The sequence below is a fragment of the Lampetra fluviatilis genome, chromosome 50 (genome assembly GCF_964198595.1).
Source record: "Lampetra fluviatilis chromosome 50, kcLamFluv1.1, whole genome shotgun sequence".
NCBI classification, from domain to species: domain Eukaryota; kingdom Metazoa; phylum Chordata; class Hyperoartia; order Petromyzontiformes; family Petromyzontidae; genus Lampetra; species Lampetra fluviatilis.
In genome coordinates this window covers 7,435,937-7,462,032 of record NC_136324.1, presented here as the reverse complement: position 1 = coordinate 7,462,032, position 26,096 = coordinate 7,435,937, and the positions used below count along the sequence as shown (strand labels likewise).

Below are 26,096 nucleotides of genomic sequence, written 5' to 3'. Positions count from 1 at the left end.
GACTTAATCTAAGTTGTCTTGTGGTTGTTGTTGTTGTTTGACTTGCATCCCACTGGGATTTTTGCACACAGCGTTGGTGTACGGTGTTTTGTCTGCAATATTTTGCTGTCTTTTCTTGGATTTTCTGTTTGCACTCAGTCACATATTCACTTTAAGATGTTTTTTGTTCATATTTTAGTTTTTTGTTTGTTGCGGTTGCACTTAAACTTGAGCTACAGTGACTCATTCAATGTCACTACAAATGGGTTAACTCTGAACTGTGTTATCTCCCAGCCACGGGTCAAGGCTGCCTGGTGATGAATAATTGCCAATATAATTACGAGTCACGTATGAATTAGTGTGAATATTTAGGTTAATTAGTTACAATGTCAGAAAGCAATGCATATTGTAAACAGTCTTCTTCCTATGGCTGATGTTGATGTAGAAGAACAGCAACTATAAGTTTACACTGAGGCGATTGAGCCAGATAATTGCGTCAGGAGTAGTGGAGTGTATCGATAATAGCGGAGTGTATTTTGAACAGGAAGAATTAGCCACGGGCAGAAATTGGCACAACCAATAACGTGATAATGATTTCTTTGTATGACCAAGAATGCTATGACCAATAATGTTAAATTGTGCTTGGCTCTTTCGCCAAAGAGGTTCTCATAAGCACGCACGCAATGATTCACCCTCATCAGCGATTCCATAAATTATCACTTTGTGTGGCCGTGATCTGATTCAGGAAATTATGATTTTGTCTCAATTTTAACATTTCTGTTTTCTAATATTTCTATTAGTTTTCGCTTCGGTTGTAATCGTCCGGTTCGCAACCGTTAATCTAAATGTGACATCAGAATATCGTCTCCATATAATTTGCATTGATTGTATAAATTTCTTAGACTCAACATTGAACGGATCTCTCGCGAGCGTAATAACTTATTTCATTCGATGACTCAGCGCACCGTTGTGTGCCTTATAATTAGAACCGTATAAAGTAGAATTGTGAAATTTCTATGCTCCCACCTTTACAAAAATACAGTATTTACGAATAACGTTCGTTAAAGTTCACAATCATAATTAAAGTTCTGAAAAAATAGATGTTAGTGCTTTGTAAAATGTTCGTGGATTAATTGGTTCTAATGAAGCCACGAATTTCCGACAGCATGTGCCTTGTACGCTTTGTCGATTGTTAAGTTGTAATTAATAGATGGCTTGTGGCAGACTTATGATTCGTGAACTGCAGTTTAATAGTTTAAAAAGTCAGAGATTTACTGCTCACATGCCCACGTATTGAGACATTGGTTCTCATTTCCTTTTTACAGCTCTGAGCCACTGGTGGACATTCCAAATTCTTATGGCAGGGACGAGTCTATCCGTAGGGAAACGACTGTTGGCTTCCCACAAAGTGGTGGTATTTTATCGACCCCAGAGGGAGGTATGATGGGCTGAGTGAACTCCCAGGCAGAAATTCGCAACGTTTCGACTGGAAGCCTCTCCTCTCTACCGCTGAGCCACCTTGGCCGGATGGAATACACCTTGTCATCTGTAATTGTACGAGTAGTCTGGTATTACTTAAGAGCCACATGGCTCACAGGGCTATACCTAATACACGAAACTTGAAACGTGTTCCAGTTCACTGGCTAGGTGGTGTTGGTCAGAAATGCAGTGGGCCCTATGGTGTAGTGTCTTGATGAGGGAATTCTTCTGTGCCGGATGGTGGTGGGTATCAGGTTACAGATAGGAATCTGTGTGGGTGGCTTTCTTGTAGACAGAATGTCCAAACGAGCCATCAGGTCTCTTCCATTTATTGTGAAAATTCCGTCACAGTTCCTATGATTGCTTTTTCATTGCTTTCATGGCTTTATTTTGGTGATTTCGAAAAGTGTATTGGTTTAGCCATGTTTGTTTGTTATAGTACAGAGTTATACTGATGGCCTTAATCTAAGTTGTCTTGTGGTTGTTGATGTTGTTGTTGTTTGACTTGCATCCCACTGGGATTTTTGCACACAACGTTGGTGTACGGTGTTTTTTCTGCAATATTTTGCTGTCTTTTCTTGGATTTTCTGTTTGCACTTAGTCACATATTCACTTTAAGATGTTTTTTGTTCATGTTTTTTGTTTGTTGCGGTTGCACCCGATTCAAGAGCCGAGTGGCTCACAGGGCTATACCAAATAAATGAACTTGAACTCCTCTAACAACACAGTTGAGAAAGGGCCGCGCCTAGAGGGAAAAAACCTCTGTTCTAACGACACAATTGAGAAAGGGCCGCGCCTAGAGGGGAAAAAAACCTCTGTTCTAACGACACAATTGAGAAAAGGCCGCGCCTAGAGGGAAAAAACCTCTGCTCTGGCAAGGGCAGCGGCGACATCCCTGGCAGGCGGAACAATCCCCGTGACAAGAATGGCCCGGCAGGCGAACAGGGCGACGGAAAACAAAAAAATCGTAAGGTTCTCGGCGTCGCTACGAGCCCGCGGACACCTCGCTAGAGTTCATTAATCGGCTCTGTGCTCTCGTTTGAGTACAAAAGAGCGCCCCGGTCAACCGGCCGATTTTTTACACGGGCTGCCACGTAGGCCGCGGGCTTTTTGCGGTTTTCCTAGCTTTCACCTGGGTGGCTAGAGCGGCCTTTATCCCGTACGCGTACGCTACTAAAAACAACAATTCGCCGTCTACGTGGAACTGTCACGATTGCGCGTATTTGCAGCGTCGATCTCTTATATAACGAATACCGTCTAGCAACAATTTCGACTTGTATCGCATCTGAAATGATAAGGGTCATGATCAATCCACTTCTGGACCAAGGCCTTCTTCCCAAGCGTCGCCAGGACGCTATCCCTGCCGCGATGTCACGATCCAAAGGGGATTCCATGGCTCCATCTCCCTGTGTACACGTCCCCTGGGCCGTGTTCCCTGCCCTTGGCTGAGGCTCTCTTCATTATTCTCGACCAAGAGTTGTTCTACCTCCACCGGGGCCTCCCGTGTCGTTGTCAAGCAAGGGTCGTTGCCCGAAACGTCGCACATGATATGCCTTAGCCTTTTAAGACAGTTCTGCTGCTGCTGTTGTATGTACGTTGAACTTCTTTCGCACCGTACTAAGCCAGCCGCGCTAATCTTAGGTGGGGGAGGGGGGCAAACAGCACAAAAAGCAGTCCTAAAGAAACGAGTGTCAATTTAAATTCATTAAAAGTGCATAGCTCCAGTGGCTTCCGAATATCGGAAGGAAGAGCGTTCCAGACTGCCGCAAAGCGCACCCGAAAGGGCGCGATGGGGCAACTGGCTATTGACGAAAGTGTCGGGTTTTTAGTTATTTGTGCTATCAAAACAGATTTTTTTAAGTTAACACTGCAGTACGGATTGTAGATTTGAAGATTTCGTGACTGCAAGGATTCATATTCTTAGGTTTTTTCGGTAAAGTCACGTAGGTAAATTTTTTTAAAATTAATAAAAGTAAAATAAAACAAAAAAAATCACGACGTTTCGGAAGCAACACAAGCCTCCGTCTTCAGGTGGAACCGTCACAGCCACGACAGCTGTACACTGCGTGCGCTGTCTATTTTGCTAATGTTACCGATGTGCTATATGACATGGATGAACTAACAACACGGGATACCGAAGAAACAAATGGAGTAAAAGTTGAAAAGTACCCTAAGAAGTGTGGAGGGGTCATTCACGTGAGACTTTTTTGTTTTTGCAATAGACCACAGGATAGACTGCCTCCTCATCGTAGGCGTTAAGGTTGTAATTAGGTGGTGAGTATCGCATAATAAACTAAAATATATTTTTACGTTATATCGCATTAACCCAAGTGATAACTGAAGTCTGGCGTTGTTACCCAGGGGGAGCAGTAAAGCGTTCACAGATTTCTATAAAACGATTTTTTATGACTTTATTTTACCAGGTAAGGCCCACTGAGCTACATAGCTCTTTTTCAAAAGCCACCTGGCCACAAATGATAGCCCAATTAAGTGACTTATGTGGAAATTTATAGCAGCCAAATACTCTGAAACGCGTGATGTTGATGCTAAATTTGGACGGAAAAACCGGAGAACCCTGGATAAAAATCCACGCGAGTGAACATGCAAACTCCAAATATACAGCAGGCCTCAGAGTTGGGATCGAACCCACAACCTCCAGTATACCAGGCAAGGTAGTTAACATCTCGCCACCGTGGCACCCCATTCGTGCAAAAAAATTAACACAGGAAACCCTGGGTCTCTAGACTCTTTCAGGGGGGTCCTGCATTGTGATATGTAGTAAGTCCTTTGTAAGGTGAAGTTAGCATTTGAGCACAGGTGTCTGAGACAGATGCCAGAAATGTCGTGGCAAGACATGGTTTAGCTTTGCATTAGACTGGAAGAGAACGTGGCAGGCAGGTGTTGTCGACATGTTTTGGCAAATACGGTGTGCTCAGGAGGATGTGGAGGATGTAGGAGGTGCTGATTGCCAAGACATTGGAATGGTCTCCCACGAGTCTGGCAACCAAGGGGAAGACCTAAGACCGGCTTGTGGGATTCTGTCGGAGCAGAGATGTTGGAGGCCGCGTATCAACTGCAGCAGCTGTGGAATCTGGAAGACGGTAGAAAGCATTGGTGCGGTGTGGGTGGCATTAAAGGCATTGGCCATGATGACATATTGATCCCTTTTTTAAAGGTGCGAAGAAATCAGAGTACTCGGAGAAAACCCCGTGCATAGGAGCGAGTAGTCATTTTGCAGCCCATTGCGCTCGGGGGTCCAGATTCATGTATATCTGATCCATCAACCCTTAGTGGACCACCACATAGTTGTCTGCAACCAGCTACAGGGCCTGTCCATTCTAGATTTGAAACTTTCGTGACTGCAAAGATTCATATTCTTAGGTTTTTTCGGTAAAGTCACGTAGGTAAAAACAGTAAAATTAATAAAAGTAAAATAAAATAAAAATCACGACGTTTCGGAGGCAACACATGCTTCCGTCTTCAGGTGGAACCGTCACAGCCACGACAGCTGTATCAAGTAAATGAGAGATTGCAGGAGCTACCACTCCGTTTATATAATGGTTGGAGAGGGGGGAAGGGCCAAGTACAGCACACTTTTTATTCATATGGTAAGGTGAGGCTTAAGAGGGTGAGCCTTTGTTATGGTTTGTGACAACTAAACATGGTGAACATGGTAAACATGGTACACCTGTAATAGTTGTCTGTCAAATAATAAATAAGATTGGTCAAATAAGTGTAGTTAAATCTTTTTTGCATGGTTAATCACATCTTTCCAATGATTACTCAGTTTGTAACCATCATCACGGTTGAAATTATGTCTGTGTTTGTATATTTGTATGGCTTCGTGTACAAACCTTTGATGGTAGCCAGGAGGTTTGCAGAGAACCTTGGTCTCGGAAAAGATAATTTCATGAGAGCCCACCGAGTTGTAGCAATGATCGGCAACAGCCGAAGAATCAGTTCTGCCGTGTTTCAGATCTGACTTGTGCTCGCGGACACGATCAGAAACATGACGTTTCGTTTCTCCAATGTAGCAATCACCACAAATTCAACTCAATTTGTAGACTCCAGGATACTGTAAGTCAGGAACGACATCCTTCACAGATGGAATCAGATCACGGATTTTATGCACTGTACTGAATCGGACTTGGATCTTATATTTGTTTAGAATTTTGGAGATCTTTTTGGTCACGCCTGCTATGTATGGTAACGTGATAGTTTTGGTCGGAGTTTCATGTGGCTGTTTCTGTGTGGTGGGAGAAACAGCCACATGAAACTCCGACCAAAACTATCACGTTACCATACATAGCAGGCGTGACCAAAAAGATCTCCAAAATTCTAAACAAACATAAGATCCAAGTCCGATTCAGTACAGTGCATAAAATCCGTGATCTGATTCCATCTGTGAAGGATGTCGTTCCTGACTTACAGTATCCTGGAGTCTACAAATTGAGTTGAATTTGTGTTGATTGCTACATTGGAGAAACGAAACGTCATGTTTCTGATCGTGTCCGCGAGCACAAGTCAGATCTGAAACACGGCAGAACTGATTCTTCGGCCGTTGCCGATCATTGCTACAACTCGGTGGGCTCTCATGAAATTGTCTTTTCCGAGACCAAGGTTGTCTGCAAACCTCCTGGCTACCATCAAAGGTTTGTACACGAAGCCATACAAATATACAAACACAGACATAATTTCAACCGTGATGATGGTTACAAACTGAGTAATCATTGGAAAGATGTGATTAACCATGCAAAAAAGATTTAACTACACTTATTTGACCAATCTTATTTATTATTTGACAGACAACTATTACAGGTGTACCATGTTTACCATGTTCACCATGTTTAGTTGTCACAAACCATAACAAAGGCTCACCCTCTTAAGCCTCACCTTACCATATGAATAAAAAGTGTGCTGTACTTGGCCCTTCCCCCCTCTCCAACCATTATATAAACGGAGTGGTAGCTCCTGCAATCTCTCATTTATTTACTTGATACAGCTGTCGTGGCTGTGACGGTTCCACCTGAAGACGGAAGCTTGTGTTGCCTCCGAAACGTCGTGATTTTTATTTTATTTTACTTTTGTAGTGGTGATACGCGCTGGGTGTATATGTCGTGTGCCAGCGCGTATGTACGGGTGTGTGTGTGGTGACGCGCGCTGACGGGGAGGAGCAGGCGTCAGTGCGCGGGTGGGGGTAGTGCTGCTGATTGGCTGTGTGCCGGTGACGCGCGCAGAGGGAGTGATCGGGTAGCAGCGCGGTGTGATTGGTCGGGGAGTGGAAACACGCGCTGAGCGGAACCGGATCGTAGGGATAGCGCGTGGGGATTGGGTAACTGAGGAGCGGTGCCGACGTTGAGGTCCGCATCCGCTCCGTCTCCCGGGAAGAAGGGGTATATAAGGTGATGCACAGAGGAGCAGGGGCAGAAGTGGAACCATCTAAGAATGAAGACGAAGGTGCAGAGATAGAGCCCGGAGAGGAGAGTAATGGAGAGTAGAGGAGAGTAAGGTATAGTGTGTAGCCAGCGAGAGAGAACGGTCTACACGAGCTGAGTAATGTATAGTGTGTAGCCAGCGAGAGAGAACGGTCTACACGAGCTGAGTAATGTATAGTGTGTAGCCAGCGAGAGAGAACGGTCTACACGAGCTGAGTAATGTATAGTGTGTAGCCAGCGAGAGAGAACGGTCTACACGAGCCGAGTATGCATACGGTGTAGCCAGCGAGAGAGGAAGGTCTACACGAGCCGAGTATGCATACGGTGTAGCCAGAGAGAGAGATGCAAAGTCTACACGAGGCGAGTGGAGAGTGTAGCAGAGGCGCAGAGTCTACACGAGGCGAGAGAGGAGTGTAGCCGAGGCGCGGAGTCTACACGAGGCACAGAGAGCCGGCAGCACAGAATCCAGAGTCAAGAGAAGCGCATTGTGAAGAAGAGAGGCCACGCGTTGTATTGTTACAAGTCAAGATTTAATAAAAGAAGTGTGTTCCCGTCAAGGAGTTTCCTGCCGTCATTTTCCAATACTTCATCTGGCGTCAGAAGTGAAACGGGCTTCCAAGTATGGAGACGAGGAAGACCCGTAGGACCCACGGGATTGACCGCGAGGAAGACCTGGACGACTCGGGGCCGCTGGTGGCGGGGGGTGAGGAAGAGGACTTGCCCACGCTGCAGGGTCCGTCGACGGCGCCGGCCGAGCGACCGGGGACAGACGCCGGGCTTCGTGAGGCGCACTCCCGACTGGCGGAGCTGCTGCTCGCCGCCGCGTCCATCTTGGCGGAGATCAGCTCGTCGGGAGGAGCGGGGACGGTGGGGGACATTTTACAAGGTCGCCCCGCAGATTCCCGCCAAAACGAATGGGGGATTCCCGCCATTGCGCCTGGGCCTACTTTTGGCGGGAACGGCGAGCGCCACGTGGTGGTGGGTTCCCAAGCGCGCGCATCGACGTCATCAGCGCGCGAGGGGGTCCGCCATCTTACGTCTGCTGCTGGAGCCGCCATCTTAGACACCGACGGACAGGCGGAGAGGAACCACGAGGCGGATGACTTCATTTTTCAGCAGCGCCTGCCCACGTTGTCAGCCTTCAAGGCGGAAGGCGGAGACTGGGGCCAATTTCAGCGAAGGTTTTTGGCGCATCAAGAGATGTCAGCGTGGTCCGATGCTACGGCGCTGCGGGCATTGCCCGCCATGCTGGACGACGATGCGCTCGCGGCCTTCAGGGCTGCACGGAAGTCGGACCGCTCCACGCTGAAGGATGCGCTGGGTTTGTTGGCCAGGGTCTACGGGCCTCCCTCTACGTGCCGCCATCAGTTCTACGCAAGACGGAAAGCGGCCACGGAGACCGCGCTGGCCTATCGCACGGCGTTGCTGGCTCTTGCTGATGCTGCGTTCCCTCGGATGGACGAGGAGGGCCAAGACGCGATGGTTTTGGAGCAGCTGCTCAAGTTGGCGCAGGACCTGGGGGTCCCTATCAACACAGCTGACGAGATTGATATTTCTTCTTTGAGAGTCGCCACGAGTATTCAAGCGCACGAGGCCCTGCAACGGAAGCAAGGCGTTGGTTGCAACGCTGCTGTCGTCGCAGCCCCGGGTTTGGTGGTCGCCGAACCCCAAGTCGTCAGCCCACGAGAGGAGGCGTTCGCCACGGGACGACCAGGGGACTGGAGGCCGGGGGCCCGGTCGCCTCTGCGATCGGGCCGAAAGTCGGAGCAACCAAGATCTACTCCGACCCTCGTCACGTGCTATAACTGCGGCCTCCGGGGCCACGTGGCGTCCGGGTGCCGCGCTCCGCGGCAGCGCGCCATGGGAGCTCGGCTGGACGACGACCGAGAGCCCAAGTCATCTCTACAATCCCCGGCAAGTCGCGGCACCTCACACGCTCGGCCTGTTTATTCGGCACACATGGGACGCCGCGTTGCGGCGGAGGAGGGCCGGTTAAGGTTCGGGGATTCGGTTCGGCGAGGGGGGTTCGGCCGGGACCAGGGAGACATTGAATGGGCGGAATTGGGGCATAGAATTGTGGCTGCTTCGGCGGGTTCGTCCGTTGTTACGGGATCTATTGATGGGGTTGAGATTAGGGTGTTAGTGGACACGGGGGCATCGGCAACTATTATATCGGACCTCATTTATAATATTCTTCCGGTCCAATGTCGTCCGCTGCTTCCAGTGGATGTGCCATTTTACGCCGCTAATGGGGGATCGTTGGGCATTATCGGTCAGGTTAGGGCGTCCATTTGCATTGGAGATATCAAATTGTCGGGACCCGTTTTCGTTTCGTCTTCTTTGGCAGTTCCGTGTCTTTTGGGCACTGACTTTTTGGCTAAAATGCCCATTAAAATTCTTATCGATCAACGATGCATTGAACTGCCATCGGGTCGCCGGATTTCATTTTTGACGGGCCCTACTGACATTCGGACGGCGTGCGCTACGATACAAGCGGTGGCGACGCAGACAGTGCAAGTGCCCCCGGGTTCACAGATGTTGATTCCCCTCCGGTTGCGGAAACCATGGGTGAGGGAGGCTTCGGGACAGAGTATGCTTTTGGGTCCTTCTAACAAGGCTGTCGGGGGTCTTGATTTATCGGTGGCTCACACTTTGGTGCGGGCTGACAGGGATCCGTTTGTGATGGTTTTGAACGCGGGGTCGCGACCAGCTGTCATTCCGCAGGGCACCGTGCTGGCTCACGCGGCGCAGGTCCCTGGGGATGATGGGTTGGTTGCGCAGGTGGGCTCGAGCCCCGCGCGGAACGTTGAGCCAAGGGAAGACCTTGAGTGGGTCCATTCGTTATGTGCCGCCTCGGACGATTTGTCGGCGGCGCAGTTGGGTGCGCTGCGCGAGTTGCTCATTGAATTCTCTGATGTATTCAGTAAACATAAGTATGACATTGGGTGCACGGATTTGTTGCACCATCACATTGAAACGGGCGATGCGGCGCCGGTCAGGCTAAATCCCTTCCGACTGAGTCCCGTGGAGAATGAACATGTTCAGTCGGCTGTTAACGATATGCTAGAAGCCGATATTATTTCGCCCTCCTCTAGCCCGTGGGGAGCGCCTATTGTGCTGGTTAAGAAGCAGGACGGGTCCCTGCGATTCTGCGTTGATTTCCGTCGCCTGAATAAGATCTCTGTGGCTGACGCGTATCCGCTCCCCAGGATGGATGAGTCCCTCGATGCATTGTCTGGTGCGCGATATTTTTCGACTCTTGATTTGTTATCGGGGTTTTGGCAGTTGCCGCTCGACGAAGAGTCGAAACCTAAGACAGCATTTCGGACTCCAGGGGGGCTGTTCCAGTTTAACCGGTTACCCATGGGACTTCACTCCTCTCCAGCGACGTTTCAGCGACTTATGGAGCTGGTTTTGTCGGGCTTGCAGTGGGATACATGCTTGATTTATATGGACGATGTCATTGTTTTCAGTAAAACGTTTGAGGAACACCTCCGGCGATTGAGAGGGGTGTTCTTGCGAATGCGATCGGCTAAGTTGAAATTTAAACCGGCCAAATGTCACCTCCTTCGTAGGTCCGTTAGATACTTGGGTCACATTGTCGATTCTTCGGGGATCTCCACCGATCCCGCGAAGACGGATTGTGTCGGTTCGTGGCCGACACCTACGTCCGTTTCCGACGTGCGTAGTTTCATCGGGTTTGCTTCTTATTATCGGCGGTTCGTTGAGCACTTCGCCACTATTGCAAAACCCTTGCACGCTCTAACGGCGAAGGGAGTGAAGTTCAAATGGGGACCGGAGGAGGAGGCCGCGTTTCGCTCCCTCCGGGACGCCTTGGTGGGTGCCCCACCCTTGTGTTATCCCGATTTTGCCAGTCCCTTTTTGCTGGACACGGATGCTAGCAACACGGGCATTGGGGGGGTGCTATCCCAAGTCGTTGGGGGTGTCGAAAGAGTTGTCGCCTACGGTAGTAGGGTGTTGTCTCCGGCGGAGCAGCGCTACTGTGTCACCCGTCGCGAGCTGCTTGCCATTGTTTTTTTTGTGCAGCAGTTTAGGCCATATCTTTATGGTCGTCACTTTACAGTCAGAACGGACCACGCGGCGCTACAGTATTCATTGAGGGTCGCCCAGCCCTCGGGCCAGTTGTCGCGTTGGTTGGAAGTCCTCCAGGACTATCAGTTTACGACTACGTACCGTAAGGGGTTGCGACACACGAATGCCGATTGCTTGTCGCGGTTGTTGCCTTGTGATGAATGCGCGTGTTTGTCGGGATCGGCGCGCTGTAAACCGACGCTTGCGGGGGAGATGGGGGCACTGGCTGCGACAGCGGGCGCACCGATCGGGGATGATTCCACTGCCTCTCAGGGTCGGGACTCGCTGCTCTCGCTGTCGCTCAGCGAATGGGGCCGCCTCCAGATGGCGGACAGCTCGCTGCTAGCATTGCGCCGCAAGGTTGGGGGTCCCGAGGGGGACCAGGAGCGTACCGGCTCCTATGTACTTGAGCGGGGCGTGTTATTGAAATGGGACAGTTTGTCCCGGCGGAACGCACTCGTGGTGCCTTCCGCTGTGAGGGGGAGGGTTCTCTTGGCGGCACACGAACGCCTCTTGCACTTGGGAGTTAACAAGACGCTTGCCCTGCTTCAGCGTGACTATTACTGGCCGGGAATGGGAAGTGATGTGGTGCATATTCTGAAGGGGTGCGTTGAGTGCGCCAGGCGTAAACCACCGGCCGTGGCAGCTAATCCACCGCTGCAATCTATTCAGGTCTCGCGTACCAACGAGCTCGTTGCACTCGATATTTTGGGGCCCTTCCCAGTCACGCCGAGAGGGAATAAATATTTGTTAGTGGGGGTCGAATACTTTACCCGATGGCCTATGGCGTGGCCTCTCGCTAACCAGTCGGCAGCGGCTGTGACGGATGCCTTCGTCCAGGGCTATGTCCTGGACAAGGGGGCTCCCGAACGCCTGCTGACCGACCAAGGTAAAAATTTTTCGAGTAAATTGTTGCAAGAGGTGTGCGATCTGTTGGGTACCAAGAAGGTGCGTACCTCCCCGTACCACCCGCAGACTGACGGGATGGTGGAGAGACTCCACAAAACCTTGACTTCCATGCTGTGCCAGCAGGTGTGCGAGGCACATGTAGATTGGGACCTGCAGGTCCCGGGAGTCCTTGCCGCGTATAGAATGGCCCCCCATGCAGCTACGGGGTTTTCCCCATTCTATTTGATGTACGGTCGGGAAGCTGACCCGCCAATAGAAACGCAACTTGGCCTGTCCGCTCCACGAACTAATTCTAATTTGGCAGAACATATTAAGTTTAATATTCACAAGCTGACAGAGGCGAGGGAGGCCGCGCGGCTTAATTCGCGGGCTCGCCAAATTGCTAATGAACGGTTGCGGGCACGGAAGGTGTCCATGCACGAATGGAAACCAGGTGACAGGGCCTGGCTGCATTGCCCTCAGGCACCCTTGGCTACGTCGCCTAAATTGTTGAGACCGTGGAGGGGACCCGTGGAGGTCGTGCGCGTTGCACGGCCCCAGTGCGTTCAGATAAAGTGGGGAAAGCGCCGGTGGTACGTTCACCCCTCCCGACTGAAACCGTTCTCGCCTCCATATGGCCTCCCCTTGTGTCGTGATGGCCGGGCGTGTGACGTGACCGGCGACCCAGAGGGGGAAATGTCTCTGCCTGATCCACACGTATTTTCGCCTGATCTGCTCCCAGGTGTCTCGGAACTGACAGCTGCCGATCACCGGCGGCCGGATCTCCGCGGCGGGGCCGGCCCTTTCAGGCCCGTTCCGCGCCGTCTGGAGCAGCCGGAACCGCCGGACGGTCGTCAGTGTCCCGCCCCATACGATGGACCAGCCAGACGGACTCGCGCCAGGTCGTGCTACTTTGCATGACCTGCCTCGTGCGGAGTCGGGGCAGTTGGAGCGCCTCGTCACTGCGTGTAGTCGCAGGGACGTGGGGCGCGTTCGTTTCGAATTTGCTCGTATCGTGTTATTGTTGACTTTTCGGGTTCATTGTCAATCTGTACATAGTTATTCTTGTTGTTGTTGTTGTTGTTGTGTTATGTTACGGGGCACACTCGGGGGGTTACGGGGTTTTTTTTTGTTGGTTGTCGTTTTATCGTCGCGGTTGGTTGTTGTTAGCAGCCGGGCCGGCTGCGAGCTATGTGGGAGGGGGTGATGTAGTGGTGATACGCGCTGGGTGTATATGTCGTGTGCCAGCGCGTATGTACGGGTGTGTGTGTGGTGACGCGCGCTGACGGGGAGGAGCAGGCGTCAGTGCGCGGGTGGGGGTAGTGCTGCTGATTGGCTGTGTGCCGGTGACGCGCGCAGAGGGAGTGATCGGGTAGCAGCGCGGTGTGATTGGTCGGGGAGTGGAAACACGCGCTGAGCGGAACCGGATCGTAGGGATAGCGCGTGGGGATTGGGTAACTGAGGAGCGGTGCCGACGTTGAGGTCCGCATCCGCTCCGTCTCCCGGGAAGAAGGGGTATATAAGGTGATGCACAGAGGAGCAGGGGCAGAAGTGGAACCATCTAAGAATGAAGACGAAGGTGCAGAGATAGAGCCCGGAGAGGAGAGTAATGGAGAGTAGAGGAGAGTAAGGTATAGTGTGTAGCCAGCGAGAGAGAACGGTCTACACGAGCTGAGTAATGTATAGTGTGTAGCCAGCGAGAGAGAACGGTCTACACGAGCTGAGTAATGTATAGTGTGTAGCCAGCGAGAGAGAACGGTCTACACGAGCTGAGTAATGTATAGTGTGTAGCCAGCGAGAGAGAACGGTCTACACGAGCCGAGTATGCATACGGTGTAGCCAGCGAGAGAGGAAGGTCTACACGAGCCGAGTATGCATACGGTGTAGCCAGAGAGAGAGATGCAAAGTCTACACGAGGCGAGTGGAGAGTGTAGCAGAGGCGCAGAGTCTACACGAGGCGAGAGAGGAGTGTAGCCGAGGCGCGGAGTCTACACGAGGCACAGAGAGCCGGCAGCACAGAATCCAGAGTCAAGAGAAGCGCATTGTGAAGAAGAGAGGCCACGCGTTGTATTGTTACAAGTCAAGATTTAATAAAAGAAGTGTGTTCCCGTCAAGGAGTTTCCTGCCGTCATTTTCCAATACTTCACTTTTATTAATTTTAATGTTTTTACCTATGTGACTTTACCGAAAAAACCTAAGAATAAAGGCCTGTCCAGTTGGTCATGGGACTGTTTGGTTTGGGGATGAGTACACCTCTGCGTTATCGTAAAATACAAATTAAAAAAGGTGATCCCTGCTGCAAACGAGGCGAGTTCCACGATTTTGACATATTTCAGACACCTCAAAGTTGTCGGTCGTCATTCGTCTACTCGTGAAGTAATTTTTACTTGGCATAATTCGCAGCAGTGGATAGCTCATGGCTGATAATGATGATGCCATTTAGAAATTGTCCCCCTTCCCGTTTGTTTTTATAGGAATTAGGATGATTTTTTAATGTTTGACTGTGAGGTTTCTGAATTTGTGAAACTGCCAATGAGTAACTGGGCGATGCTTAAATGCCAAATTATTTGTGGTAGGGGCCACTGATTCTGTAGGATGACTCCTGGTGACTCATTACAATATTTTACTTATTTTATAAATCCTCAGAGATGATGGCCTGGGTCAATCCCACAACTGGGATTTGAACGTGCAACCTTTGTGAGTTAATTGCATTCTAATATATCTCAGTGAGCCAATACACTGCTTTTAACACACTGGTATCAATTAATGGAGTGCATTGATTTCCAATATGTTTATAAATACAAATTGGATTTGTTAAGCATTAAAATGCAGCTGGATCTCAGTAAACTATTTTCAGTTTCATTTGGAAGGTTACATTGCTGCATCTATGACAACTGGTGCTAATGTCACTTGAAGGTAATGAAAAACTAAATATTATTTTCAAAGGGTGGGCGTTTAATCGGCATGAATAAAAAACGTCATGGTATAGACTGAAATTAACCAAATTCCATTCTGTGAAGATAGTACAGTGTGGGATTTTGGGGATCACTAGTGACTTCACGTTTGAATATTGCAATGCTTTTTGATTGTTTTCACTGGTGTCTGGTCTATTCCACAAACACAGTCCTTTCACACTGACGGTCAAGTTCAAAGTGGCTCCCTGCTGAAATCACCAAATGGGGAGGTACTCATCTCCCATTAGCAGCCCTCAGTCAGTGGTGGAAATTCCACTTCACCATGATGAAGGCTGGTCTCTCATAGGGCAACCAACCAATGTATGTATGTTGAACTTCTTTTGCACCGTATGTAGCCAACCATGCTACAGTATTGCCTCGTTATTCGTGAGGGATACGTTCCGGAGGTGTTCGTGAATAGCAAATTTCGTGGGTAATGATATTGGCCTATGAATACCTTTTTTTTTATCATTCATTCATCGCGCATAGTCAGCGAAGGGCTGTTGCGCTAAACGTGTGACCTCTTCCGACAGTGTTCGCATGAACTGCTCTTGGCTGCCATCGAGTGATTTGTTTGATCCATGGATCACTGGGGTGGCGCAATTCCTTTGAGGGTCGCAGTCCACCTCGAACATCGACCGCCAACTGAAGTGCGCAATTTGCCGAAGTTTGCGCATCAAGAGGGGACGACGTGTCCAAAAAGTGACTGCCATCTCCTTCGTACTAATCTTTCAGTAGCTGAGAAACTAGTCGCAGATGCAATGGTGACATTTCTGACAAAGTCGAACCATCCGATGCCAAGAAGGCGTCTTTGGCAACGCATGTGGAAGGGGCGGGCAGCCGATCCAAATCGGCCTGAAGCAATGTCCAGGCCTCCGCACCATACCGCAAAACTGACAAATACCGCACTGGTAGACTCAATTTTGGACCATATGCGGTTCAGACCATTATTCCTGAGGCCAGGCCAATCAGCGCATGACATCAAGTCTCCATCAGTGGTGTGTACATGGGGTTTCTTTTCAATAAGTACCTTGAATAAATACATAAACTCTTAAATACATAAAAATGATCGTAACAACACAACAACATAAACATTGGTTATCATAAACATGAAGTAAATATATATTAAGTTATTAAATTAATGTTTATCAGTGAACTCACCTTAAATTATGATGATGCTGCACATCATCGCTTTATCCCATCACTTTTAGTTCATGGGCCCATAACAAAGTTATTGGTAATTATTGTGTGCATTTTATGAAAGTTTGCAATTAATAGAAGCAAAATATAAAAAAATATATAAAAATTGACAAACTGAACAAAAAATAATATTTTTGCCTGTCGTAGCTGGCCTTAACTAATCATCTTAACAGGTACATTAACAATACATTGAGGGTAAAGTTAGCACTTTAGATATCTTTACTGAACAGAAATAATACAGAACCACCACGTCACCTGCCAGTAAGTGATCATGAGCAAACAAGCTGCTAGAAACAGAAGGAAAAGAGATAGCGCCAATCTATTCCAAACTTAACTAAGTCACTTAAATTGAAGAACAAGCGTGAATAAATGCAATAATATGTATGAAATGCATGCCTTGTAGACAACCATCCATTTTGTAAATTATTTATTGTCTTAATTAACAGCAGAGGTATTGGAATGTTTTATTTGTAACATCCGGGCAAATGGGCGTGATTGCGATAGGTGCAAAAACAGGTTTCCTGCGAGAAAAATTAAACAGCTGCTCATTTGGAAAGGTTATCGCGTATTATTCTACTTCTGTTGGTGTAACAAATAAAATGGCACCATTGAAGCGTTGCCACCTTGGGTGGTACCGATATCTCAAGAGCCGAATGGCTCACAGGGCTATACCAAATAATTTAAACTTTATCTGAAATCTGGTCTGGCCCAAGATAATTATTTATCTTATCATTTTACTTCATCACTCTCTCGCATCACATTCTTCTTCATCGCTTAATCTAATTACTTTCTTTTTCTCCATGCAGTCGGGTAGAGTTCCCTATGCGATTCGCAGATAGCCAAAAAAAATGGAATTCTGTGTTCCCAAAAAGTGGGACTTAATAATCTTCGATGGAATGATAGGCTGAGTTGATCCCTGAAATTGAAACCTGCCAGTTGTGAACCAAGCACTTTACCAAATTGACATTCTGTAAAAATTATATATATAAAAAAAAATACACTGTTTTTATTTTTCCAGGTAAGACTCACTGAGCTGTATAGCTTTTTTTCAGAAGCGACCTGGAAATTCATAGCAGCCAAATACTCTAAATGCACGTTTCTAAATGTGGAGGGAACAAAACTGGAGGACCTGGAGAAAAATCCACGCGATCACAGGGAAAACATGCAAACCCCAAATATACAGGCGTCAGGATCGGGATCGAACCCACGACCTCCTGCATACCAGGCGAGGTAGTTAACATCTCACCACCGTGGCCCCCCATCCTACTAAATGAAGTCTAAACTTCATACATTATGAAGTCTAAACTTCATAAACTCCATACAGTATTTCAGTGCTCGCCACATACCCAATGTTCCGTTGCCGCGTATGCCTATTTGTGTGGAATGTGTTAAACATGTGAAGACATGAAACAATATCACACCAACACTGATAATTCTTGCACAGGCAGCATCATTATAACACGTCCCTGAGCACGCCCACGTACCAGCGGCTCTCAATTGCATTGCAGAATGTCTCTGAGCTCAATTTGAAACGTTTCAGGTCCATTGAATTGAGCGTGGTGCATTTTCGTTATTTGCACATCTTGCCATTCAAAGAGGAATGGTCTACCGAGGCGTTTTTATTTAGTTTATGTGACCATTAATGGTATACACCTCCTCACTGTCACAAGAAAGGTCATTTTATACATTGAGGTTTTTGAATAACACATCTCACGTGTAAATTAGAATTTTTTTGCTGAACCAAGGCATACAGTGAAATATATTGGGAAGTCATAACGAGTGGACAAAACAACGCTACAAATTAACACATTTATACGACTATATGACGAACCGACGTGTTTAAATGACAGAAGTCGCACCTTCAAATTGACAAAACCTAAATGCCGCTAATTTACAAGTTTCAAGCAATCTTGACACCACCTGCATTGACGGAAGCCCTCAACTATATTTTCAAGTTAAAGCCTATGCCACGTAGAGCCTCTACATTTACTGGTGTATTGCATTCAAATATTTTGTTAAGTTGAACGTGATTTTTTTTTTCAAATCAAGGCTCTACCACCAAACCAATTTGTCAATGATTATGTCACATCTCCCCATTGCCCAAGCACCAAATATTTTGAAAAGCTCACCATTTGGGTCAGAACTGGGTAAGCGTTGAAATCTGGTAAAAAAAAAAAAAGATGCGTGTGTTTGGTGACGACACAGTGGCTTGCACACAAATATGCGATCCTGTCAACCTGGGTTCCATTCTGGACGATGACTAGAAGTGGCTCGTGCACTCGGCCCGATCCTCTCTTGGGTTGACACGGCCTTAAGAGAGTGCCTCATGTGATGTGTAAACATCGGCAGAGGTGAAAACAACGCCAGCCATGCATAGCGCTGGCTTCATTTCCTCCTCATGTGCCGCACTGGGCATAATAGATCCTTATATTATTCTATCACACGTCCCTGCGCACGCCTATGTATGAGTGCCCTTGGATTTTGCCGCAGAATGATGGTCTCTGATGCTTAACGGAGAATCTTGTGTGTGTGTGTGTATATATTTGTGCTGTAAGCAGAGTTCAGAGCTGTTCTCTCTCACATATGGAGCACTGGTGACTCAGCTCTGCAAGGACTATGAGAATGATGAGGACGTCAACAAGCAGCTGGACAAGATGTGAGTGTTTCCGTATAGAGCGCAAAGCAGTCCTGGATAACCTTCAAGAAAGACGCAATGCAAACGCCAACAAATTAGCTTTTCGTCAAAACATACTGAGGCTCTGCTTTTCCATAGTGGTCCAAATTAACGATTAGCCTCATTCATGGGAGAGAAAAAAAATATTTTAAGGTATGGTCAGGAACAGTGTAATGATCTTACTGGAGTCATGTATAAAAATACGGGAGTGATTCCAAAGTGAAAATTCTGTCGTGCACCTGGCTGATTTAATTAGATTTTCTGTCGAGTAAAGCTTTAAACTCATGTTGGACGGCCAGCATTGCACTGCCTATCTCCATATCTACAAGATAAGAACTGTTTGATTTTCACTTATGCCTTCCTTGAAACAATCACCACCGTATCATAACCGAGGTGAATTTACAGATGTCGACTGTAATATGTAGGCCTACATCAATTCACATTCGTCAGCTCTGGAAAATTCCAAATTAAAGTATACTCTACTCTGATTGCTGGTGGTGTTTAATCCCTCCTGCATCCCTGGAACCCGGCTTCCTCCACTGCCCTGTCAGTTTAAATGTCAACAACTTGCCTGCTATTTCTCTAATTTTGGTCCTCTTGTTATCTGTTCCCTCTGTGTCACCAACACCACCACCAGCCCTTGACATCCCTCAGTCCGTGCCCATGAACAACATTACTACAATTATCTCCAACCTCACAAAGTCAATTTCCTCACTGCTTTTCCAACTTGACCCAATACATTACCAGCTTTGCCATTGCTGCTTCCTCATCCGGCAACGTTCCCTTCGTTCTCAAGACTGCTGCTGCTGTCACCCACGACCTGACAAAACCCCATCTTTTATTATGTATACCATGCCTCCCATGTATTGCGTCGTGGAACATCTCCTGCATTCCACATTTCCTCACTCTTTTACTGGACATCTGTGCAAAAGAGCTTCATAGCTCATTGGAGTCTTCCAGTCGAACAAAAAATGTATCCGACTCTGACTCCAGCCACCGCTGAGATCCTCATCCTCCGGGCATTCGTCACATCCTGACAAGACTGTTGCAAGTTTTACCTACAGCCTGGCCAAAGTCCTTCATCTGTGCACTCGGGATGATCCAGCATTCCGCTGTCAAGATTCTGATCCACACCCGTAAAAGAGACCACGTCATTCCCGATGCTGCAATCGCTCCACTAGCTCCCAATCCAGTCGTGGATCAGTTTCAAGATCGCACTGGCATTTCTTCGAGATTCTCCATGGACCTACCCCCTCCCCTACCTCTCCTCCTGTTATTATCTCACTCTGTGCTTGTGATGTAGGGCATTTAAAGTTGCCGAGGCAGTTTAGTGCCGTATAAATGCAAATGATTATCCTCTGCCTTCGGTGTTCCTTCATTCACCTCCGATTGGCACGCTTGGCTACATATGGTGCGAATGAAATTCAACATGAATCGTGACTTAAAGCTTTCGTGACTGCAGGAATTAATATTCTTTGGGACTTTCGGTAAAGTCACGTAGAAGGGAAATAATAAAATAATACAAATAAAACATAATAAAAATTCTCACGACGTTTCGATTGCAACACAAGCAATCATCACCAGGTGTGAAAACTACAGCAAGAAAATGTCCCTTCTACGTGACTTTACCGAAAGAACCAAGAATATAAGCATGCTTAGGTTAGCATTCGTCATCAGGATCGCTTGTGTTGGAATCGAAAACGTCGTAGTTTTTTGTTTATTTAATATTTATTATTTTTATTAATTTGTACCTATCTCTGTGACTTTAAATTCAACATACATACGTAGTTCATATTGGCATATTGCTTTGTTCATCAATGAAGTTTCTCGCTCTGTGCCTATTAAAATATATCGATGTGTAGCATCAGTGGTGTTTACTATTTGTGTGAATACCTTGTGTCGGCTTTCATCCAACATCTCCCCAGGGGTTACAACATTGGTGTTCGGATCATCGAGGACTTTCTGGCCCGCTCTAACATTGGCCGGTGTAACGATTTCCGGGAAACGGCTGATGTCATAGCCAAGGTGGGAAATTGATTTTCTTGTTTGTTTATGAGAATTGGTATACACAATAGAACACCTCTCGTCCACTACCGTCTCCCCCGCAGGATAATGCCAGGAGAGATAAGGTGAGTGTCGTGTAACTGCGCTGCAGTGCAGCGTATGCGTGTGCTGTACTCCAGTGGTGATCAATACATGGATCGTACCTCCGATGAGCACGGTTGGCTACGTTCTGTGCGCAAGAATTTCAACATACATACACACAGGTGGATTGCAAAAGGTTTTTACGTGGATCTCAGGACAAATCAGAAGAAATGCTAACATGAGCATGCAATAGTTTTAGTTGCGGCTGATGGCAAGTAGAAATGGCCGCTTTATGAATTCATACATGAATAAAATAATAACTTGTGCCCATAGATGGTGTCAGTACTTTTGGGTTATTGTATATCACGGGGGTTAAATCGAAGTAATTGTTGGCGGATTGTGGAGTCCGTTGAGATCCACCAACATGGATCACAGTGGGTGGGGAAATATTTTCAGAGTCGTTGACCCGAGCAGACCCGTCTGAAGGCTTGCTTATTACAGTGAATGGTCTAATGGGCTCTTGAGGCAGCCTTGACGTGAAGCAGTGGAAGGATAAATAAGCGAATCTGACAGGCTAATGAGTTGATCTTGGGTCTTGTATTGGGGGCATAATCCTGTTAGCAAGTCTGTATGCTCGTTCATTATGACAGAGAGTGAAATTACATTTTACAGCTCAGAGCATTAATACTTTTGCTGGTTAATAACTGAACAATTCCACGTGTCTGATCCAGTTTTTCTCTTGTCACATGACTAAATGTCTACATGTAATGTATGCATTGTAATTTCGATGCAAATGCATATTTAATGAGCGGTTTATGGCAGGTGTTTTAATTTCCATGTTCCCACATTGATATACCTTAGCCCATCTCTCACCACGTTACAAAACAGTTTAACTGTTAATATTGATTTTTTAATATCTACATTTTGCAATTTCCCTGAATTTAACATTTACAGCCCTTTGTCATTCCACTGCTGGCTAATTGATGAAGGCCTCTCCATGCCGTGCCGGTCACGAGGACTGATTTTGACCGTACTTCACCGTGCTGCTTGGTGAAGGTTGAAGATTGGGCCCAGGATCAGCCCCAGTTATCACTCTTCACTGACATTAGCTGTGGCAATAAATCATGCTCGGGTCACTGGGCTCATAGCACAGTGCGCTAACCACTGCACCACCACTCCTCTGATATTACAATATGTATTGTTTTTACAATGAGCAAAATTATGTCGGGGAAATTAAATTGGTCGAAAAACCCTCTTCGGTGATTCGTTTTTACTTAGTAATTCATTATGAATTTGGTTCAAACTTACCTTAACCAAAGCATAGTTTTGTTTAAAAAAAATCACATTTCGTCATAAGTATTTTTTTCTCTGCAGACGGCTTTTAAAATTTACTTGGGTGTGACTCCGACTGTGACCAACTGGAGCCCAGCTGGTGATGAGTTCTCACTGCTGCTGGAGACCAACCCACTGGTGGACTTTGTGGAGCTTCCAGACAACCACTCCAACCTGGTGTACTCCTCCATGCTGTGCGGAGTGCTGCGCGGAGCCCTGGAGATGGTATCTCACACATTTTAACAAAAATCATAATTTAACGATATTCATTTCAACCGGTAACGCTCCGCCACACCGTAGTCACTCGCTCTCGACGAGCCCAAATGGCTCGGTGGTGTGTGGAACCACAGACCGACAGGGAGGCAGCCACGTGGTGAGGAACCGGTGCCAACCGTTGCCAAAGCTCTGCGTTCCTCTATATGTCAAGATGTTATCGGCCAATTCACGAGTGTTTACACGTGGGAGGAAAACCGGAGTACCTGGAAAAAAACCCACGAATGCGAGGGCTAAACAATCTATCCCATACAGATGGGTCAGGTTTGAGTCCACATTTGCTGTACTGCATTCTCCTGGCGAGCCGGGCTATGGCACCGCGATGCCCACGGGAAGGGAGTTTAGCAACGTTTGTGTGAGCCGCCAAGCCTCACCTCCGCACTGCTGGATTACAGACGGGCACCACCACCGCTTAATCATTGTTTACTCTTCCCATCTGAGGTTGAAAGCGTTATTGCATTCGCTCTGTCCACCTGCCTACTCTGTCTGTGATATGGGGTTAGAGTAACTCTGGTAAGAGTTGATGACATGTAAATTGAAAGTTTTGGTTGGACGGCGGTCACCTCGTTGATGCACGGATGCGTCGTCTCAATGGGGAGGTCAGGAGTGGGAAATGGGCACAGCCAGAAAGTGGTCGTTTCTCTCACGTGTTGAATGATGAGTGATTCTCAACGTGAATGTTATTTCAAGCGTTTAAAAAAAATAGTGGCGCAAGGCACACTGAGTGTATATTATTTTAGAGTTGCAGCTATCAATCAGAAGGTTGCGAGTTCATGTCCCAGTTGGGGGTCTTCACGGAGCCCATCATTCATCCAGGGTTAGTAAAATGTCTTTCGCTGTGTGGGGAAGTTAACAGTGGCACTCCCACCAGATGCGCTTGTGCAGCCGTCTGGAACGCTCTTCCTTGCGATATCAGGAAGCCACTGGAGCTATGCACTTTTAAACGTAGATTGAAATCTCACCTCCTTAGAACTGCTTTTTGTGTTTAGTTTGTTGTCCTTCCCCCGCACCTCTGATAAGCATGGTTGGCTACGTACGGTACGAAATAAGTTAAACATACATCCAGCACGGTTGCGACGTAGCTGCGAGAGAAGTTCAACATACATTCGTGAAAAGAGCCTTGAGACTCGATGAAGCTCTCCCGGGTAAATAAACGAAACGGTCCCCAGAGTTTGCTTGCTGACGAACCGACGTTTGCCGTAACAGCGACGGCACTCGCCGATGGGAAGCTCAACTCGCGGCTTGCGCCGCCGTCGCTCTGCTCCGCTCGCGTCGGCTGCAGGTGCAGATGGCGGTGGACGTGCGGTTCGTTCAGGACTCCCTCAAAGGCGACGGCAGCACGGAGATCCGCCTCAAGTTCCTCAAGAGGATCGAGGAGAACATTCCGGCGGGAGAGGAGTAACCGGCCTGGACACCGCCCACGGTCTTTTGCTCCACACGTGGGGTGACAAGCGCCCGTATAGGGCGGCGAGGGAGAGCGACTCAATTATTTAACGGGGCTTCACGCTGACGGATGCTGTTTCTTTTTTTTTAGAGTTAGGTGCACCCCAGAAAAGAAATCTCCTCTTGTGAATCTTGTAGGTATACGATGCATACAATCTCTTGTGTCACTGGCTGCGTGACATCAAAGTCTCGGAAGTGGTTGATAATTTTTCATGGTGATCCGGTGCGTCATGATGTCATTGTGATGTCACTTTCGTCCATAAATCACAGCTGTAATGTCTTGAAGGCGATGACTGGGTGCTTGTCTATATTTGTTAATTTATGGGGGTTTTTTTCATCATATCGACAATATAAAAGCCCGTTTATTTTCTTGGTCGCATCTTGCTTCATGTTATAACACCGCACCTCCGATTAGCACGTTTGGCTACGTACGGTGCGAAAGATGTTCAACATACATGACGTAGGTTATTTCAGCGGGTTTATCTTGTGAAATGATCAGATTCCATTCCTAAAGTTAAACCCTTGGTGGTTTATATACATGCGTCATCACTCGGGCCATAGATTTTCCACCGGTCAGTCTCGCTTCCTGCGAATGATTAAATTTAACCAAACAAAACCCGATCACCTTTGACTCCATCAATCGCCAATGTGTACAGATTTGTAAAATAGTACGGAATTTACTTTTACAGCGGCGATTCTTGTTGATTGCAATAAATAACCGGTAAAGGTCGCTTACAATGAGACGCTCTAGGAACTAGTTGGACCTTGTGGAAAACGCAACTTGAAAGACATTTGTTGCGATGATAGCGGCGTTGGCTTTTTGTGTGCTGCGCGTGTGCCGATGAGTGATAGCGTAGTCGTTGGCGCGCTGCGCTGCGGGGCCAGTTGACCAGAGTTCGATTCCTGCTTCGTGGCGAACATCATTGGCGTATATCTGAACCGTTCCTGGGCTTCCCCTAGGTCGACTCGGCCTTAAATGAGTACCTGGTATGGTGTGTAAGCATGAGCATTGGGCTTCCCCCACACATCAGATTAGCACGGTTGGCTACGTACGGTGCGAAAGAAGTTCCTTTATGCAAAGGCAGTGGGGCATGGTGCTGGCCACACCACCCGCTTGTGTACCATGCCTGCCTTCGTAGGTGCTTGTGAACAGCCCTTGCCCCAAACGGGCCGTTAAAGGCTATACAGGGGATGTTAGCTGTGTGTGTACTGCACTGTATTGTGAATACGGTACTATAATGTGATTTTGTACGGCCTATTAATGTCTACATTTGTAAAGAAGTGTGCATCTACAGTAGAAATGATTGTAACCGAATAATGTACTCTGATTAATAGGCGTGTATGCGAGTGCAGTACGCGCACATGCCCGTATATGCTCTGTGCGGCGGTGTATTGAAAAGTAATAAATTGCAGGCCTGTGTTTGTGAACTGCTGGATGAAGACCTCCCCATGCTGTGCAGTCGTGGGGGTTGTTGGATTGTTCACCAGCACACTGATGAGTGTAGGTTGATGTTGTGGAGAGGACCCACCGTTCAACTAGGATATCGCTGCTGATATTAGCTGTGGTCAGGAATCGAACCTTGGTTAATGTTTTGAGTGGGTTTTTTTGTTCTGCCTTTTGTGTTGCTTTCAATATTTTTATAATGTAAAACAATACAAATAACATTACAAGCTGCAAACGGACTACACTTGGCGTCATGGAAATAATAAGCATGGTTGGCTGATTTGCACCGTTGGCTACATACGGTGCGAAAGAAGTTCAACATTCATAATGGGGTATTCCGAGGACTTGCTGTCCACTGGAACCTATTGGCCTCCTCGTGGCACTATGACGACACATTTCCTGACCACGTGACGCTCTTAACGTCAAGCGGATTGGCTGCGGCCAAGTGAATCGGGCCCGCGACCTGTTCCAGGGGATATCGGAACACAAATTGGGTTTGTCGCGACAATATTTCGTCGCGATATCCCCCGACGACTCTCCCAGTGACAGTTCCAAGTACGGTGAGTCCGACAGCCGTTGCCACCAATGCAAGATCATGAAGTTTTATGTTCCTTCTGTATGTTTGAGAGAAAAAATTAAGTAAAGTCAAGTGTCATGGTGTCACTGTGTCGTCACCCCATGTGGTTTATTGACGAGGCCAATGCGTTGGCGTTACCGCAGCGCTTTTGATGGAGTCCTTGACTGAGACTCTGAAGACTTTCATTGTAAAAACTTTAAACGCATATTATAATTGTTTTTTTACCCTTTTATCTGGCAAC

At 47.5% G+C, this 26,096-nt stretch overlaps 1 protein-coding gene across 1 annotated transcript; it reads left to right on the top strand.

The window, feature by feature from the left end:
- The first annotated feature begins 2,294 nt into the window (after nt 1-2,294).
- TRAPPC3 (trafficking protein particle complex subunit 3) lies at nt 2,295-25,517 on the top strand. The gene is made up of 5 exons (XM_078878323.1): nt 2,295-2,425; nt 18,586-18,683; nt 20,627-20,726; nt 22,161-22,343; nt 23,674-25,517. Exons 1-5 carry the CDS (start codon nt 2,384-2,386, stop codon nt 23,791-23,793), a joined length of 543 nt encoding a protein of 180 aa, XP_078734449.1. The 5' UTR covers nt 2,295-2,383; the 3' UTR covers nt 23,794-25,517.
- The last annotated feature ends 579 nt before the right edge of the window (nt 25,518-26,096 follow it).

Bases quoted from the DNA above. Each gene is read 5' to 3' on its own strand.
- TRAPPC3 (XM_078878323.1), top strand. From the start codon at position 2,384: ATGGCCCGGCAGGCGAACAGGGCGACGGAAAACAAAAAAATC. The intron at 2,426-18,585 runs GTAAGGTTCTCG...TGCTGTAAGCAG, and splicing joins CGACGGAAAACAAAAAAATC to AGTTCAGAGCTGTTCTCTCT. The intron at 18,684-20,626 runs GTGAGTGTTTCC...ACATCTCCCCAG, and splicing joins AACAAGCAGCTGGACAAGAT to GGGTTACAACATTGGTGTTC.